General features: G+C 44.1%; 1 protein-coding gene across 6 annotated transcripts in view; it reads left to right on the top strand.

Moving 5' to 3' along the window:
- C9H1orf112 (chromosome 9 C1orf112 homolog) overlaps positions 1 to 15,614 on the top strand; it is a 605,884-nt gene that overhangs the window by 512,705 nt on the left and 77,565 nt on the right. For 5 of the 6 annotated variants that reach the window (XM_040407709.1, XM_040407710.1, XM_040407711.1 and 2 more), the window contains one exon: positions 13,878 to 13,997. In XM_040407709.1, coding sequence (XP_040263643.1) covers positions 13,878 to 13,997 — 120 coding nt within the window. Of the gene's footprint in view, positions 1 to 13,877; positions 13,998 to 15,614 lie in introns of those variants that run through there. The other variant, XR_005774249.1, reaches the window with a different exon arrangement.

Raw genomic sequence — 15,614 nt, 5'->3', positions numbered from 1 at the left:
ATCCGGCATTTCAATGCATTTTTTCGACTGATCAGGCATTTTCAAGACTGATAAGGATCCTGATCAGTCTTACTTATGCCATCAGTTGGCAAATGTTTTGCCAGATCCGGCAGGCAGTTCCGGCGACGGAACTGCTTGCCGGATCTCTCTGCCGCAAGTGTGAAAGTACCCTAAAGTGTACAACTTAGCAATATCTCTGAGAATTAAGAGGTTGCAAGCTAAACAAGACGAGACACAAAGACTATTAAGCCACCCAGGTGGCTTTATTTAAACAATCTAATTCTTAAGTGATGAAAAGTCGACAATTACATGAGTGGAAGGAAACAGGCAAAAAATAAACAAATATAAAATAAAAATCAGATACTATGAATGTGAGATAGCTTCTGGTGTGACACACGCAGACCCCGCTCTCTGCTATAATTGCTGTCGCTCTCCTGTGAAAGCAGTTTCACATGCCGCATATAGAATCCCTGACATTCAGCTGTTAATTTTAACCCTTTCACACATTTGGATGTAACTGTTAAAATGCCGGTTTCAGGCTGTGATCTCCAAGTTCATTTATGTAATTAAAAAAATGAAATAAAGAAAATACAGATAATTGGTATCGCCGTGTCCATAATGACCTGATCTATAAAAGTATCATATTTCTAATCCCACGTGGTGAACACCGTAAAAAAGAATGTAGAAAAAAATGACGGAATTGTTGTTTTTGCCACCTCGCGTCCACAGAAAAATAAATAAGTGATTAAAAAGACATATGTACCCCAAAATTATATTAATAGAAACTACAACTACTATGTTACCCCTTGTAAAAATGAAAAATTGGGGCTAAAGCAGCTTTATATTGGAAATAAAAGTTCATTTTTCATTTTCACAGCCATCGGCTTCTAATTTCTATGAAACACTTTTTGGGTGAAAGCATTCACTTCACCACTAAATTTATTCCTTGGAAGGGTGGTTTCCAAAATGGAGTCACTTTTTGGGGTTTTCTTTTTTAGGGTTACCTCAGGGTCTCTTCAAATGTGACATGGCACCTGAAATCCATTCCAGCAAATTCTGCCCTCCGTTAAAGGGAGTCTGTCATCAACATTTCACGTTTGTAACCCTTCCCTCAGCTTTCAAGCATGCTTACAAGTTAATAAAAACGTTACCTTTAGCATCAACAAAACATCTTTGTAGCATATGCAATTGAGGGCTCGCAAGTGCCCAGGGGCGGTATTACGCTCGTAGGTGCCCTGCTAGCTCAGCCTTTTCTTCGCTTCCCCCCGCCCCTTCCTTCCCTCCGCCCTCCCATCCTTTCCCTCTGACCGCCTATCTACTAACTTGTTGTTTCGCCGAGATCCCGCACCTGCTCAGTCAGTCCGTCGGCCGGCGCATGCGCACTGCAATGCCCATTCCTTGTATGGCATCACAGTAACTATTGCGCATGCATCGGCTAAAGGCGCGAAGCCGGCGCATGCGCATTAATTACTGTGATGCCGTTCAAGGAATGGTCATCGCAGTGCGCATGCGCCGTCCGACGGACTGACTGCGCAGGTGCGGGATCTCGGCGAAACAACAAGTTAGTTTGCATATGCTACAAAGATGTTTTTGACGGTTTTATAAGTCCAGGATTGATGCTAAAGGTAACGTTTTTATTAACTGTAAGCATGCTTGAAAGTTATGGGAAGGGTTACAAACGTGAAATGCTGATGACAGACTCCCTTTAAAGGATAACTGTCACACTTGGACCCTAATTTCAATTTTCATATATGTAGTTATATTAGTAACATGATATTCCAGAATCAGTTACTATTAGACTGACTTACCCCATATTTAATAAGATTCAGCCCTTAGCAACCAGTCTGCATAAAACTGCAATTTCACTATTCAGTTAAGATGGCCGCCACTGCCCTCACCCTGAGGCTAATCCCGCCTGCCCTCACTAGCCGGTAACAATAGCCCCCCAAAAGTGTCAGTAACCAGAGCCCTCCCCCCTAAAGGGTTAATCTCCTGCAGCACAAAGGGGTCCTCTTACCACATTGTTTTCATTTATACACTGAGCAGACGGCAGATCTCCCTTCCCTGGTCTGCGCTGCTCCAACTCTGCATTCTCCAGCCCTGCTGAGTGAGGGAGCGTCTGCCAAGCGCAGGGACAGGGAGAAGTGCACACAGCCCAGGCACTGTTATCAGCTGCTGAGGAGGACCTGGCTTTAATCATTTACTTACAGTCCCTGGCTGTCTGTAATCTGACCTTGCAGGCTGCGTGCTTCTGCGTCCTCCGTCCTTCAACACATAGACAGACCCTGCGTAGCAACCTGATTTTAAGCACAGGTAAAAATAGGCAGTACAGGGAACAAAACTGTTGAATTAAGGGGTAATTGAGTACACAGTGAAAAGATGAAATAGAGTCACCAAGGAGATATTAATCACCACAATCAAATACTCCAAAAAAATATATATGACAGTTATACTTTAACTATATGGCGCTTAGAGGTGAGCGAATTTTCGAAAAAATTGATTCAGCTGGTTCGCCAGATTTTTTGTAAAAATTTGGTTTGATCCGATATTATTCGCGGCAAGTCGCGTTAAAAAACGCCTATTTCCTGGCTGCCGAGAGCCTTTATAGTGGTGTAGAACCCTGTGCCTTGCAGTAACACACATAGGAAGTCTGCTTTGGTAGTAAAATAATACTGTGAGTCAGTATGACATGCAGAGATGGCGTCGCTCTTAGAATCACTGCACACTTCAATTATTTGGGCAGTCACGGGGCCAAAACTGACCAAATAACTTCTTTTACACTGTTGTCAGCTGATTCACATAGATGTCTACAGAACCTGTTCTATTAAACGCTTATACAAGTAGAGACCCCCCCCCCCAACAGAGCGGAGAGGGCGTGAGCAGTAAGTTATTGTTAACGTCACAGATTATTTTGCCCTTCCTCTGAGCCGTCAGAACAATAACCCCCAAAAAATGGATCGTGTCTGTGGAGCATCCACCTTCACTCGGTCAGCATTTGTTCAGTAATCCATCAGTATTGCTAATGCCCAAAAAAATAGGAGTGGATCCACAACAGAGATGACTGAGTCAACCATTCAAGAACCGCTGGGTTGCTGGTCAAGACACGACCGATAGATGACACCGGAAGCTCAGGCCTCTCGCTGCGACTCCTGCTGCCACGCCCCCTTACTCTGCTGCGACCTGTGCCTGCGCCAGAAACATTTAGGCCTCTGCCACTCCCCAATTAAAAGTAAATTAAAACACCCCAGAAAAGTCTGTAAAATTCTCACCTCATCACACAATGGCTAATAAGCCCCCCCCCCCCCACTAATAAACACAAAAAAGGGGCTTTAGAACATATAACTGCACCGCTAAACAGCAACTAGGCCCTTTTTTTTCCACTTATAATGGATGTCGTCATTTGACACTGTACCACATAAAAGGTTAGTATATTAAATGAGAATGCTCAGACTGGGAGAAAACATCTGTAAGTGGGTAAGTAACTGGCTCAATGATAGAAAATAGAGGATGGTTATTAACGGTACACACTCAGATTGGGTCACTGTCACTAGTGGGGTACCTCAGGGGTCAGTATTGGGCCCTATTCTCTTCAATATATTAATTATCTCGTAGAAGGCTTGCATAGTAAAATATCAATTTTCGCAGATTACACTAAACTGTGTAAGGTAAGTAACGCTAAAGAGGACAGTATACTACTACAGAGGGATCTGGATAGATTGCAGGCTTGGGCAGATAAGTGGCAGATGAGGTTTAACACTGACAAATGTAAAGTTATGCACATGGGAAGGAATAATGCAAGTCACCCGTACATACTAAATGGTGTAACACTGACATGGAAAAGGATCTAGGAATTTTAATAAACAGCAAACTAAGCTGCAAAAAACAGTGTCAGGCAGATGCTGCCAAGGCCAATAAGATAATGGGTTGCATCAAAAGGGGCATAGATGCCCGTGATGAGAACATATTCCTACTACTTTACAAATCATTAGTCAGACCACACATGGAGTACTGTGTACAGTTCTGGGCTCCAGTAAACAAGGCAGACATAGCAGAGCTGGAGAGGGTCCAGAGGAGGGCAACTAAAGTAATAACTGGAATGGGGCAACTACAGTACCCTGAAAGATTATCAAAATTAGGGTTATTCACGTTAGAAAAAAGACGACTGAGGGGAGATCTAATTACTATGTATAAATATATCAGGGGTCAGTACAGAGATCTATCCACTCATCTATTTATCCCCAGGACTGTGACTATGACGAGGGGACATCCTCTGCGTCTGGAGGAAAGAAGGTTTGTACACAAACATAGAAAAGGATTCTTTACGGTAAGAGCAGTGAGACTATGGAACTCTCTGCCTGAGGAGGTGGTGATGGTGAGTACAATAAAGGAATTCAAGAGGGGCCTGGATGTATTTCTGGAGTGTAATAATATTACAGGATATAGCTACTAGAGAGGGGTCGTTGATCCAGGGAGTTATTCTGATTGCCTGATTGGAGTCGGGAAGGAATTTTTTATTCCCCTAAAGTGAGGAAAATTGGATTCTACCTCACAGTTTTTTTTTTTTGCCTTCCTCTGGATCAACTTGCAGGATGACAGGCCGAACTGGATGGACAAATGTCTTTTTTCGGCCTTATGTACTATGTTACTATACATGCCACAAAATGCTTTAGAACATTGAACTGCAAATAGATTTTTATTTTGCCACTAATACACAACAAAAAGGTTTTTAGAACATATTACTGCACCGCTGAACGGCAAATATATTTTTATTTTACCTCTATTACACGACAAAAAGGTCTTTAGAACATAACTGCACTGCTGAACGGCAAATATATTTAACTTTTGCCACTATCCTTTCCCTACACCTTGAATAATCTTTCCCTACACTTGTAAATAATTTTTTTTTTTAGCACTGTTTTTTTAGGCTGTTTATAGGGCTGTGACATCACGGGGCTCGCTGGCTGCTGATTGGCTGCATGCATAGCATTATGGGTGATCCCGTCTTCACAAATTTCCTTGCTTCATGTCCTCACATGTGCAGAAGCCATTTTATGAAAAAATGCGATTCGTTACCACGAAGCGTGAGGAAATTCGGATTCGGTGCAAATCAAATGTTTCCTGAAATTCGGATAGAATTCCACTACGTCAACTTTGATACGCTTATCTCTAATGGCGCTCGTTTCCTTCTCCTTCATACAGCAGTTTACAACCACATATGGGGGGTTTCTGTAAACTGCAGAATCAGGGTAATAAATATTGAGGTTTCTTTGGCTGTTAACCCTTCATGTGTTCCAGAAAATAAAAATTTTTAATTTCCCCTCCATTTTGCTTTAATTCTTGTGGAACACCTAAAAAGTTAATAAAGTTTGTAAAATCAGTTTTGAATAACTTGAGGGGTGTAGTTTCTAAAATCTGATCATTTATGGGTGGTTTCTACTATGTAAACCCCACAAAGTGACTTCATAACTGAAATAGTCCTTAAAAAAGTGGTTTTGGAAATTTTCTTAAAAATGTAAAAATTTGCTTCTAAACTTCTAAGCCTTCTAACTTCCTAAAAAAAAAAATATGACATTTACAAGTTGATGCAGACATACAGTATGGAGAATGTAAAGTAATAACTATTTTATGAAGTATCACTATTCGTCTTAAAAGCAAAGAAATTCTAATTTTGAAAATAGCTAATTTTTCAAAATTTTTGACTTTTTTATGCATAAAGGTAAAACGTATCAACTCAAATCCACCACTATCATGAAGTATGATATGTCACGAGAACACAATCTCAGAATGGCTTGGATAATTAAGTGTTCCAAAATTATTACCACATAAAGTGACACCAGGGAGAACCCCCAGGGCCCCTGGGCAAAATAAATCAAGGGCCCCCTTCCAGGCCCCACCCATGTTCCGCCTCCAGCCACACCCATTTTCTGCCTCCAGCCACACCCATTTTCCGCCTCTAGCCTGAAGAGGGGTATTTCTAACAGAGTCCATCTAAGTGTCCAGTAGAGAGTGTGTAAGGGCTCTTTCACACCTGCGTTCTTTTCTTCCGGCATAGAGTTCCGTCGTCGGTGCTCTATGCCGGAAGAATCCTGATCAGGATTATCCCAATGCATTCTGAATGGAGTGAAATCCGTTCAGGATGCATCAGGATGTCTTCAGTTCCGGAACGGAACGTTTTTTGGCCGGAGAAAATACTGCAGCATGCTGCGCTTTTTGCTCCGGCCAAAAATCCGGAACACTTGCCGCAATGCCGGATCCGGAATTAATGCCCATTGAAAGGCATTGATCCGGATCCGGCCTTAAGCTAAACGTCATTTCGGCGCATTGCCGGAGCCGACATTTAGCTTTTTCTGAATGGTTACCATGGCTGCCGGGACGCTAAAGTCCTGGCAGCCATGGTAAAGTGTAGCGGGGAGCGGGGGAGCAGCATACTTACCGTCCGTGCGGCTCCCGGGGCGCTCCAGAGTGACGTCAGGGCACCCTAAGCGCATGGATCATGTGATCGCATTGGACACGTCATCCATGCGCATGGGGCGCTCTGACGTCATTCTGGAGCGCCCCGGGAGCCGCACGAACTGTAAGTATACCGCTCCCCGCTCCTACTATGGCAACCAGGACTTTAATAGCGTCCTGGGTGCCATAGTAACACTGAAAGCATTTTGAAGACGGTTCCGTCTTCAAATGCTTTCAGTACACTTGCGTTTTTCCGGATCCGGAGTGTAATTCCGGCAAGTGGAGTACACGCCGGATCCGGACAACGCAAGTGTGAAAGAGCCCTTAGAATGAATCCCCTCCAGGCCCCATTAGAGACTACAATGGAGGGGACTATTTCTAATGGGCCATCGAGGGCGGCCTTTCTGGCAGAGGCTATCTCAGTATCCTTTAGAGAGTGTGTTAGAAAGAATCCTCTACAGGCCCCATTAGAGACTACAATGGAGTCAGTCTAATAGGCTTGGAGGGGGGTCTTTCTAACAAAGGCCATCTAAGTGTCCATTAGAGAGTGTGTTAGAAAGAATCCCCTCCAGGCCCCATTAGAGACTACAATGGAGGGGACTCTTTCTAATGGGCCATTGAGGGAGGTCTTTCTGGCAGAGGACATCTCAGTGTCCTTTAAAAACTGTGTTAGAAAGAGTCCCCTCCAGGTCACATTAGAGACTACAATGGAGTCTAATGGGTCCTGGAGGGGGGTCTCTCCAACACTATGGTTCCTAGTCACAATATAACAACACAACATAGCTCTCTGATACCTAGGCCAAGTTGGCTCCTACCTTAATTACGGTTGGTGGCTGGCAGTCTGTGGCTTGCTGGCTACCGCTGGCAGGCTGTGGCTTGCTGATTGGCAGGCTGTGGGCTTTCTGGCTGGATGGCTGTGGGCTCACTGGCTATGGCTTGCTGGTTGGCAGGCTGTGGGCTTGCTGGCTGTAGGCCTGTGGCTGGATGGCTGTGGGCCTGGGGGTGGCTGGCTCTCTGGGACTGGCTGGCTCTGTGCCTGGCTGGCTCTGGACCTGGGGGTGGCTGGCTCTGGGCCTGTGAAAAGAAAAAAGATAGAGGGTTAATCCAAGATTTCCCTGAACAAAATTCAGGGGAGGTCAGAGAGTAACAGGCAGGGCACCAAAGGGTGGATATTTTAGAGATTGTTCAGAGTGATAGGTTGGACAGCTATGATAAAGCAATGGAAGTCTAGAGAGGCTGATAGATAGGTGATAGTCAGTTAAAAGAAAAAAGCAAAAATAGGTAACCACACTGGTGGCGCCAGTCTATCTATAAAAAAAATATCCGTATTCAGGCTATTAGGTCTGCCCGTCTGGCCTACTCAATGTTTTTATACGTATATCAGTATATAGACATGTAATATAGTATAAAAACGTGCTTCAGTGGTTAGACACAAGGACCAATATATAGACATGTAATAGAAGCATGTAGAGGTCAGTGTGGTCCCCCTTACGTTTTGGGGTTTTGGTGACCAACAGTTGGCCCAAAGTAGACAAGGTAATTAAAAGAAACTTAAAAAGTAACACTACTCACTTCACCAGGGAAAAGTTTGTGGGATAAAGCTCAAGACACCCACAAAACTTCCTCCCTCGCTTTGGTCGCTTGTAGAATCTTTGGAAGAAACCGCAGTCCCTCTGCTGTTTCTTCCAAAGATTCTACTGTGGGCCAACTGTTGGTCACCGGCACCCCAAAGACGTAAGGCGGACCACACTGACCTCTACACACTTCTATGGTCATGGTATATCGGTCCTTGTGTCTAACCACTGAAGCACGTTTATATACTATATTACATGTCTATATACTGATATACGTATAAAAACATTGAGTAGTCCATACAGGCAGACCTAATAGACTGAATACGGATAATATTTCTTATAGATAGACTGGCGCCTGTGGTTACCTATTTTTTCCTTTTTCTTTTATCTGGCTCTGGGCCTGCCGCCTGGCTGGCACTGGCTCAAATGTGTGGCCGATCGGCCCAAGCACAAGTCAAGTTTCTTGCCTTTCACTTAGTTGTTACTTGTTCAGGGAGTTTGCGGAGATAATCCATCCGCATTCCGCACAGTTTGCAGTGTAGGCGCAGCTGAAAAAAAATCCGGCCTCAGAGCGGTATGTGGAGGCATTGCAGGTCGACGTCAGTACGCGACGACGACGGCGTGCCTCCGCGCCGCACAGGACGCCATGGCCAGGCCCCTCCTCATGTGTAGTTCCGGCCGCCAGGCCCCTTTTCCCACGTAAATTACGTGACATGACGTAAGTAGCTCTGACGGCTGGGCCCCATAGCCTGCCTGCCTGATGTATGTTGCGTAGTATGCGTACAGAAATCTATTTCACCCGGACCTGCCCGATGTCTCTGAGCCTAAGAGACATCGGACGGGTGAAATAATTTTCTGCACTGGGCAGCAGCCACCAGGCCCCCTTCCCGGCCAGGCCCTCGGACCATGTCCGAAGTGCCCGACCGCTCAGTCCGCCCCTGATTGACACATGTCAGATTTGAAAAATGGGGCTCCAGCATTTAGTCTAAACAGGCTGTTGCTTGAAGGGGTTAATATTTTCATTTTTGGGGACTTTGCTTTATTTTTTGTAGTTGAAGTTAGTTTAAAACATACCTGAGTTTTCAACAAAAAATGAATTAATAAATAAATTGCATATTGGGCACTATAGCATATTAGAATTGGGCTTCTGTGTACAATCATTTGAGATGAGCGAATTTCCGCTTATGAAATTTGTTTGCGATTCGTTTACTGGGAAAAGCAGATTTGCGTTATGGATTCCGTTACCACGGACCATAACGCAATTCTATGACGGAATGCATAACGGAATGCTTTTAGAGGCATAGCGTTAATCATTCCGTCATAATAGAAGTCTATGGGCTGCATAATGGATCTGTCCTGTTTCTGTTATGCAGGGGAGCCCTCCCCTGCATAACGGAAATGGGACGGATCCATTATGCAGCCCATAGACTTGTATTATGACGGAATGAATGTAGGAGGCTCCTGTTGTCTTCCTCTCAGCTGTCTTAGGAGTCTCTGTTACTAGGGGCAGAGCTTGCCTGACAACAGTCAGTGGACTGCAATTTAGATGGAAGTGAGACCCCTAGTGGCCATGATGTTACAGCTTTTTTCCGGTGGATGCAGGCATATTTTTTAAATGTGATTATGAAATTTGCTAGTTACACCATTCTCTATTTAAATGAAATGAAAGTAAAGAGACTTTAAGTTCTTTAGGTCTTCTTTTGTAATTTTCCAGTAGTGTCATTAACAATTAAAGTAAGAAGAATGAGGGCCCTGCATGCAGGATCATACAAGCTATGACTATTATGAAATTATCTAACAGTTTTGGGCATGGGGTACATTCATACGACCATATGTATAGTCCACAAATCTTGGATCTGCGAAAAACACATGGCGTTGGTGTTGCAACGGTTTTGCGTCTTTTTTGGACCCTTTAACTTCAATTGGTCCATTATCAGCATTGGACATGAGCAAAGATTAGACAAATTTGATTCGGATGATTTGCCGAACTTCTGTCTCGCACTCCCGTTTGACCAAAAAGTGTCCTTGTGGAGCTGTGGGACAGGTTACGCGTGTCTCCATTGATGCACCAGCTCCGACCTCTTTGCGAACCGACGCGTGGATGCGTTCGCATGTGCGCCGGAGGGGAAGACCGCATGGCTTTTGGGGACAGTTTGGCCGGACTATTGGCAGTGCCCTGCGGCCAAGCTCGTCTCCGGTGCCTATTGCGGATTCCATTCCGGTGTCCATGTCGACGCACTCTCGCAGACCCTGTCGTGCATCCATGTGTACATTCAAAAACGGGTTCGCAAGTTGAAACGCGGTCGCGCTTCGCCGACCAGAGAATGGAATAGCACCTGGCCGCAAGTTCGAAGTAGATTAGGGGGTCGGCATTGGTCTAATTAAATAATGACCGACCAAAGCCTTGTACACAGGTGTAGGGCAGGATCATGTCCTATGGGGAGTGGACACTTGGCGCCCTGGGATTTGTTAGCAGGCACATAAAAGGTGGCCTCCCAAGTCGGTCAGTGCCCACTGTTATCCTTCCTTATCCAGGTGCAGGTCAGTACTGCTAGCTACTGACTGAAGATCACTGGCCCAGGACCCGGGACTTTCCGTGACGCATCCGTTTACCTGGCAAGTTGCACAGAGACTTATGCACGGATCAGGACTACTCCTGGCTTTCCTTAGTTTTTTGTTTTCCTGATATTTGCCCAGTGAAGCTTACCTGGACTTTGTTTATTTTTTTAATAAACCCCTTTGACTTAATCCTCACTGGTCTGTTTCATTGGTGCCTTGCATTACAACTTTGTTAAGAAATTTGATGCGTTCCAAAATAATTAGTCACGAATCGCAATAAGTCTGGTATAACCAGGCCTCTCTGCCTAATCATATTCTTCCCACTGGGTGGCCCAATCTCAGTGTGAAGGCTTGGAACTTAAACTGCAGGGAGATTATAGGGGGAATGTGTATTGCCATGTGCATTACGTTCTAGTGCACCCATATTCATAGCTAATCCATTCTTTATATACTGTGCAGTCAGTATTACAGGCAGTTGTAATTTATCACCGTCTACATCACTGTGCAGGGCACCAAGATTTATAGCTAATCCCTCCTTCTGTTTAATTACTGTGGTATAGTATTACAGGTCAGTAAAAGTGTCGGGTCTAATTTAACGCCATAGACTTAACTGCGCGGTGCACCAAGGTTCAAGTTGTCAGTTGCAGTAACAGTGTGCACCAAGATTCATAGATAATCCCTTCTGTTAAACAAAAAGAAAAGCATACAGCACCCTTCAGTAAAGCAAAAATAAAAATTGTGCGTGTCTCTGCAGGAGCTGTGTCCAAGTAGAACAAAATAAAGAAATAAAGGCTGCGCCAATAAAGTAGTGGAGAAAAAAATGTTTTTTGATGTATGTTGTGGCAGTCCAAACACATGCTTTTTAATCCCTTCTGTTAGCTGTCGAATCACTGTACGTTAGTATTAGAGGTCATTGTTAGCGTCTGGTCTAATTTATCGCTGTGGACTTAACTGTGCAGTGCTCCAAGATTCAAGGAGTTGCACCATGATAGAGTGGAGTCCGTGGCAGTAACCATGAAAAAACTAGCCCCTTGACATAGTGGCCATAGCAGCAGTGGCAGTAACCATGACAATAGTGGCTGCATGACAGAGTGTGGACTGTGGCAGCGACTATAGTGGCCCCATCACAAAGTGGGGATGTTGGCAGAAGCTGTAGTGGCCCCATGACAGAATGGTGATTGTGGCGGCAGCAGCAGCAGTGGCCTCAAGACAAAGTGGGTATGGTGGCAGCAGTAGTGGCCCAGTGACAGAGTGGGGACGGTGGTGGCAGCAGTGGCCCCATGACACAGTGGGGACTGTGGTGGCAGCAGCAGTGGCCATAGTGGCCCCATGACAGAGTGGGGATGGTGCAAGTAGCAGTAGTGGCCCCATGACAATATTAGGGCAGCAGCAGTAGTGGCTCCATGACAGAGTGGGGATGGCAGCAGTAGCGGCCCAATGGCCAAGTGAGGACAGTGGAAGCAGCAGTAGAGGCCCCATGACAGAGTGGGTATGGTGGTGGCAGTAGTGGCCCCCTGACAGTGTGGGGACAGTAGTGGCACCATGACATAGTGGGGAGGGGGGACAACAGCAGTGGCAGTAATAGTGTATTAGCATCACTGTTTATTTTTCTGTTCTTCTGAGCCGTCAGAAGAGAAAACTAAAAACAAAACAAAAAAAATAAAAAAAATTGGTCAGTCTTTGGTCAGTGTTTTGCATCAGTATGTGTGAGCCAAATACGTGGAATTATTTGCATCTCATCTGTGTTTTGGACCACTCCTGATTTTGGCTTAACAATTCTGATCAAATACTGATGCCTAACACGGACCGTCTGAAGGAGGCCTTATGCTCAATTTGTATCCGTTTTGGCCACGTCTGAAATAATTTTTGGAACAAGGGAAAAAATCCTGCATGCAGGACTTTAATGGCCTCTTTCAGATGGTCAGTCTTTGGTCAGTGTTTTGCATCAGTATGTGTAAGCCAAAAACAGGAGTGGGTCCAAAACAGAGATAAAATGTAATGGAACTATTTGCATCTCATATGTGTTTTGGACCCACTCCTGCTTTGGCTTACAAATTCTGATCAAATACGGACTGTGTGAAAGAGGCAATAAAGATGCTCAAAATACAGGATCTTTTTTTCTGTTCTTCTGATGGTTTAGAACAAGTGAACAAATGTCAACACAGATACAGGGATAATAGTGGCCCCATAGCAGAGTGGGTATGGGGGCCAACAGCAGTGGCAGTAACAGGGACAATAGTGGTCCCATGACAGGGTGGGGAGGGGGGAAACAGCAGTGACACACATCACAAGATGGTTCAGATCACAGTAGTAGCAGAAACCAACAACAGGAGTGTAATAGCAAGGCCCAGTGGCATGCATATCCTTATTTTTTTAAATGTAACCTGTACATATTTCAATTCAAGTTTGCATGCCCACTAGTCCAGGGGATCCTGGATCATGGGTGACGGTGCAGTCCAAGTATGCTACCACCTGCTGGTTGAGGTTCTACTGCATGTCTTTCTGCTTCAGTAGGCGGTTGGATAAAACTACTCATCATAGGCTCTAGACTGAAGTTGCTGCATATGGATACTGCTACTGCCTCCCCCTTCCCTACCTCCCAGTCATGGCAATGGAGTGTGAGCGTAGAGGGTCCTCTCGGTTAGACCTTTGTGAAGACAGGTGATGGCAGCAACCAACTGACTACACAGCATCCCTCTCAGAATATCTAGAAAAAAGGCCCCCATTTTTGACTGGCAGCGAGGGTCTAACAATATAGACAGCCAGTAGTCATCCGTCTGCAGAATCCTGACAATGTGACTCTCAGTAGGCATACAGGAAAGAATGCATCTGGCCACTTGCGCATAGGACTCTGGGGGGCCTCCCTGCTTCCATCTCTCTTGCATACTGCCATGGTCTGTCGGGATCACCTGCATTGTCTTTGTCACCGCCCTCCAGCTCCTCCTGTTCCTCTCCTGTCACTTGGGCAGATAAACCACCTAGTTGTGTATATAATTCCTGGGTGTTTATTTAGTCTCACTGTGCTCTCCCTAGTCTCAAAATACTCTCCTTATGATCTTCCTTTGCCAGTATTCTTTTTTTAACTGTTTTCTGCAACACTGTCCCTAGCGCATAAGCACTTGTCACGTCTCTCCCTAAAGTCAGCTCACAGTGAAATGGCGGAGACCGCGCGGAGTGAGGCTTTTTATAGGTCTGTGACGTCCCAGGGGATACATATATAAAGGTTTCAGTTGTCTTGTATGACTCGTAATAATTTATATGTTAATAACTTGTACAAATTCTGTTTCTTCCTAGAGCATTCTGCTTTCTGAAGGCAATAGAAGATTGGAGCGACTTAGAAATGAAAAATGCGTTTTAGAGACATTTTTTTGTAAAACTACAAAGAAAAGCAAAGAACAATCAATTTCGTTAGAGGTGAGTCTTATTTCTCCCAATGTGTAACTGGGGGGAAACAAACACTGCTTTGCAATGTATTTAACCCCTTAATAACAAGTCTGTTTTTGCCCTAGGCTACTTTAACACTTGCGTTTTGGGCGGACCCGTCATGGATCTGCAAAAACGGATCCGTTACAATAATACAACCCGCATGCATCCGTCATGAACGGATCAGTTTGTATTATCTGTAACATTGCCAAGACTGATCCGTCATGAACTCCATTGAAAGTCAAAGGAAGACTGATCCGTTTGTGTCAAAGAAAACTGATCCGTCCCCATTTGGCTTGGTTTCGTCAAGCGGACAGCAAAACACTGCAGACAGCGTTTTGGTGTCCACCTCCAGAGCGGAATGGAGACAGAACAGAGGCAAACTGATGCATTCTGAGCGGATCCTTTTCCATTCAGAATGCATTAGGGCAAAACTGATCCATTTTGGACCGCTTGTAAGAGCCCATGACGGATCTCACAAACTGAAAGCCAAAACGCGAGTGTGAAAGTAGCCTTACTGACCAAGCATTTGTGTTTTTTGTTTTTTTCCATTGTCGCGTTCCAAAAGGTATAACTTTTTTATTGTTCCATCTATGTAGCCATTTGAGGGCTTGTTTTTTGCAGGACAAGTTGTAGTTTTTAATGGCGCGATTGAGGTGTACACATAACTTACTGATTAACTTTTATTAACTGTTTCTTGGATGGAGATGGGGAAAAAACAGCTATACTACCACTGAGTTTTTATGTTATAAATTTTGCGGTATTCATTTTTAGGCATAAATAACATAGCATTATTCCACAAATAGTGATACCTTATGAAATAGTAATAGTAATATTCACCATACTTCTACTTTAGGTTGGAATCATTTCAAAAATGTCATTTTTTTATTTTATTTTTTTGGGCATTAGAAGGCTTAGAACAGGGTTTCTCAACTACGGTCCTCGGGACCCACCTACCAGTTATGTTTAGGATCTCCTTAGTATTGAGCAGATGATATAATTAGTGTCCATGTATCAGGACTAACCACATGCATTCATTCTGTGGGATATTCTCAAATCCTGACCGGTAAGTAGGTCCCGAGGACCGGAGTCCAGAAACCCAGGATTTTATAAGGATTTTTTTCAATTTTAAAGAAATTTTCCAAAACTGACTTTAAGGACCAATTAAGTTATGAAGTCACTTTGTGGGGTTTTTACATGACAGAAACCACCCAAAAATTACCTACGGTAATTTTACCGAATAGGTTTGAGAAGATTTGGGGGCTCTGGTTTACCGCCAGCTTGAAGTCACGATAGTCCATAGCAATGACTCGAGTGTCTGTGTGGGTCACTGCCCATGTGAGTGTTGTGTGTGAATGTTGGACATTCGCAGATGAAGACCATTTGTATGCAGGAATGTTAGGGTTATGGGATAAAATTGATCCGAAATGATATGTCACTGCTACGTAACCCTTTCTCTGTCATTTGTAAATAACAGAATATAATTGTGGTTATGCTTTTTCTTTTGTTTGTTGCAATTTTTTTGCTGTAACCTTGAAAAATAAAGTCTATTAAAAAAAATTACCCCATTTTAGAAACTACACACCAAGTTATTCGAAAATTATTTTA

The sequence above is a fragment of the Bufo bufo genome, chromosome 9 (assembly GCF_905171765.1).
Source record: "Bufo bufo chromosome 9, aBufBuf1.1, whole genome shotgun sequence".
Lineage (NCBI taxonomy): Eukaryota > Metazoa > Chordata > Amphibia > Anura > Bufonidae > Bufo > Bufo bufo.
Note: the sequence above shows the minus strand (reverse complement) of the source record. Positions and strands in the feature narration are given on the sequence as shown.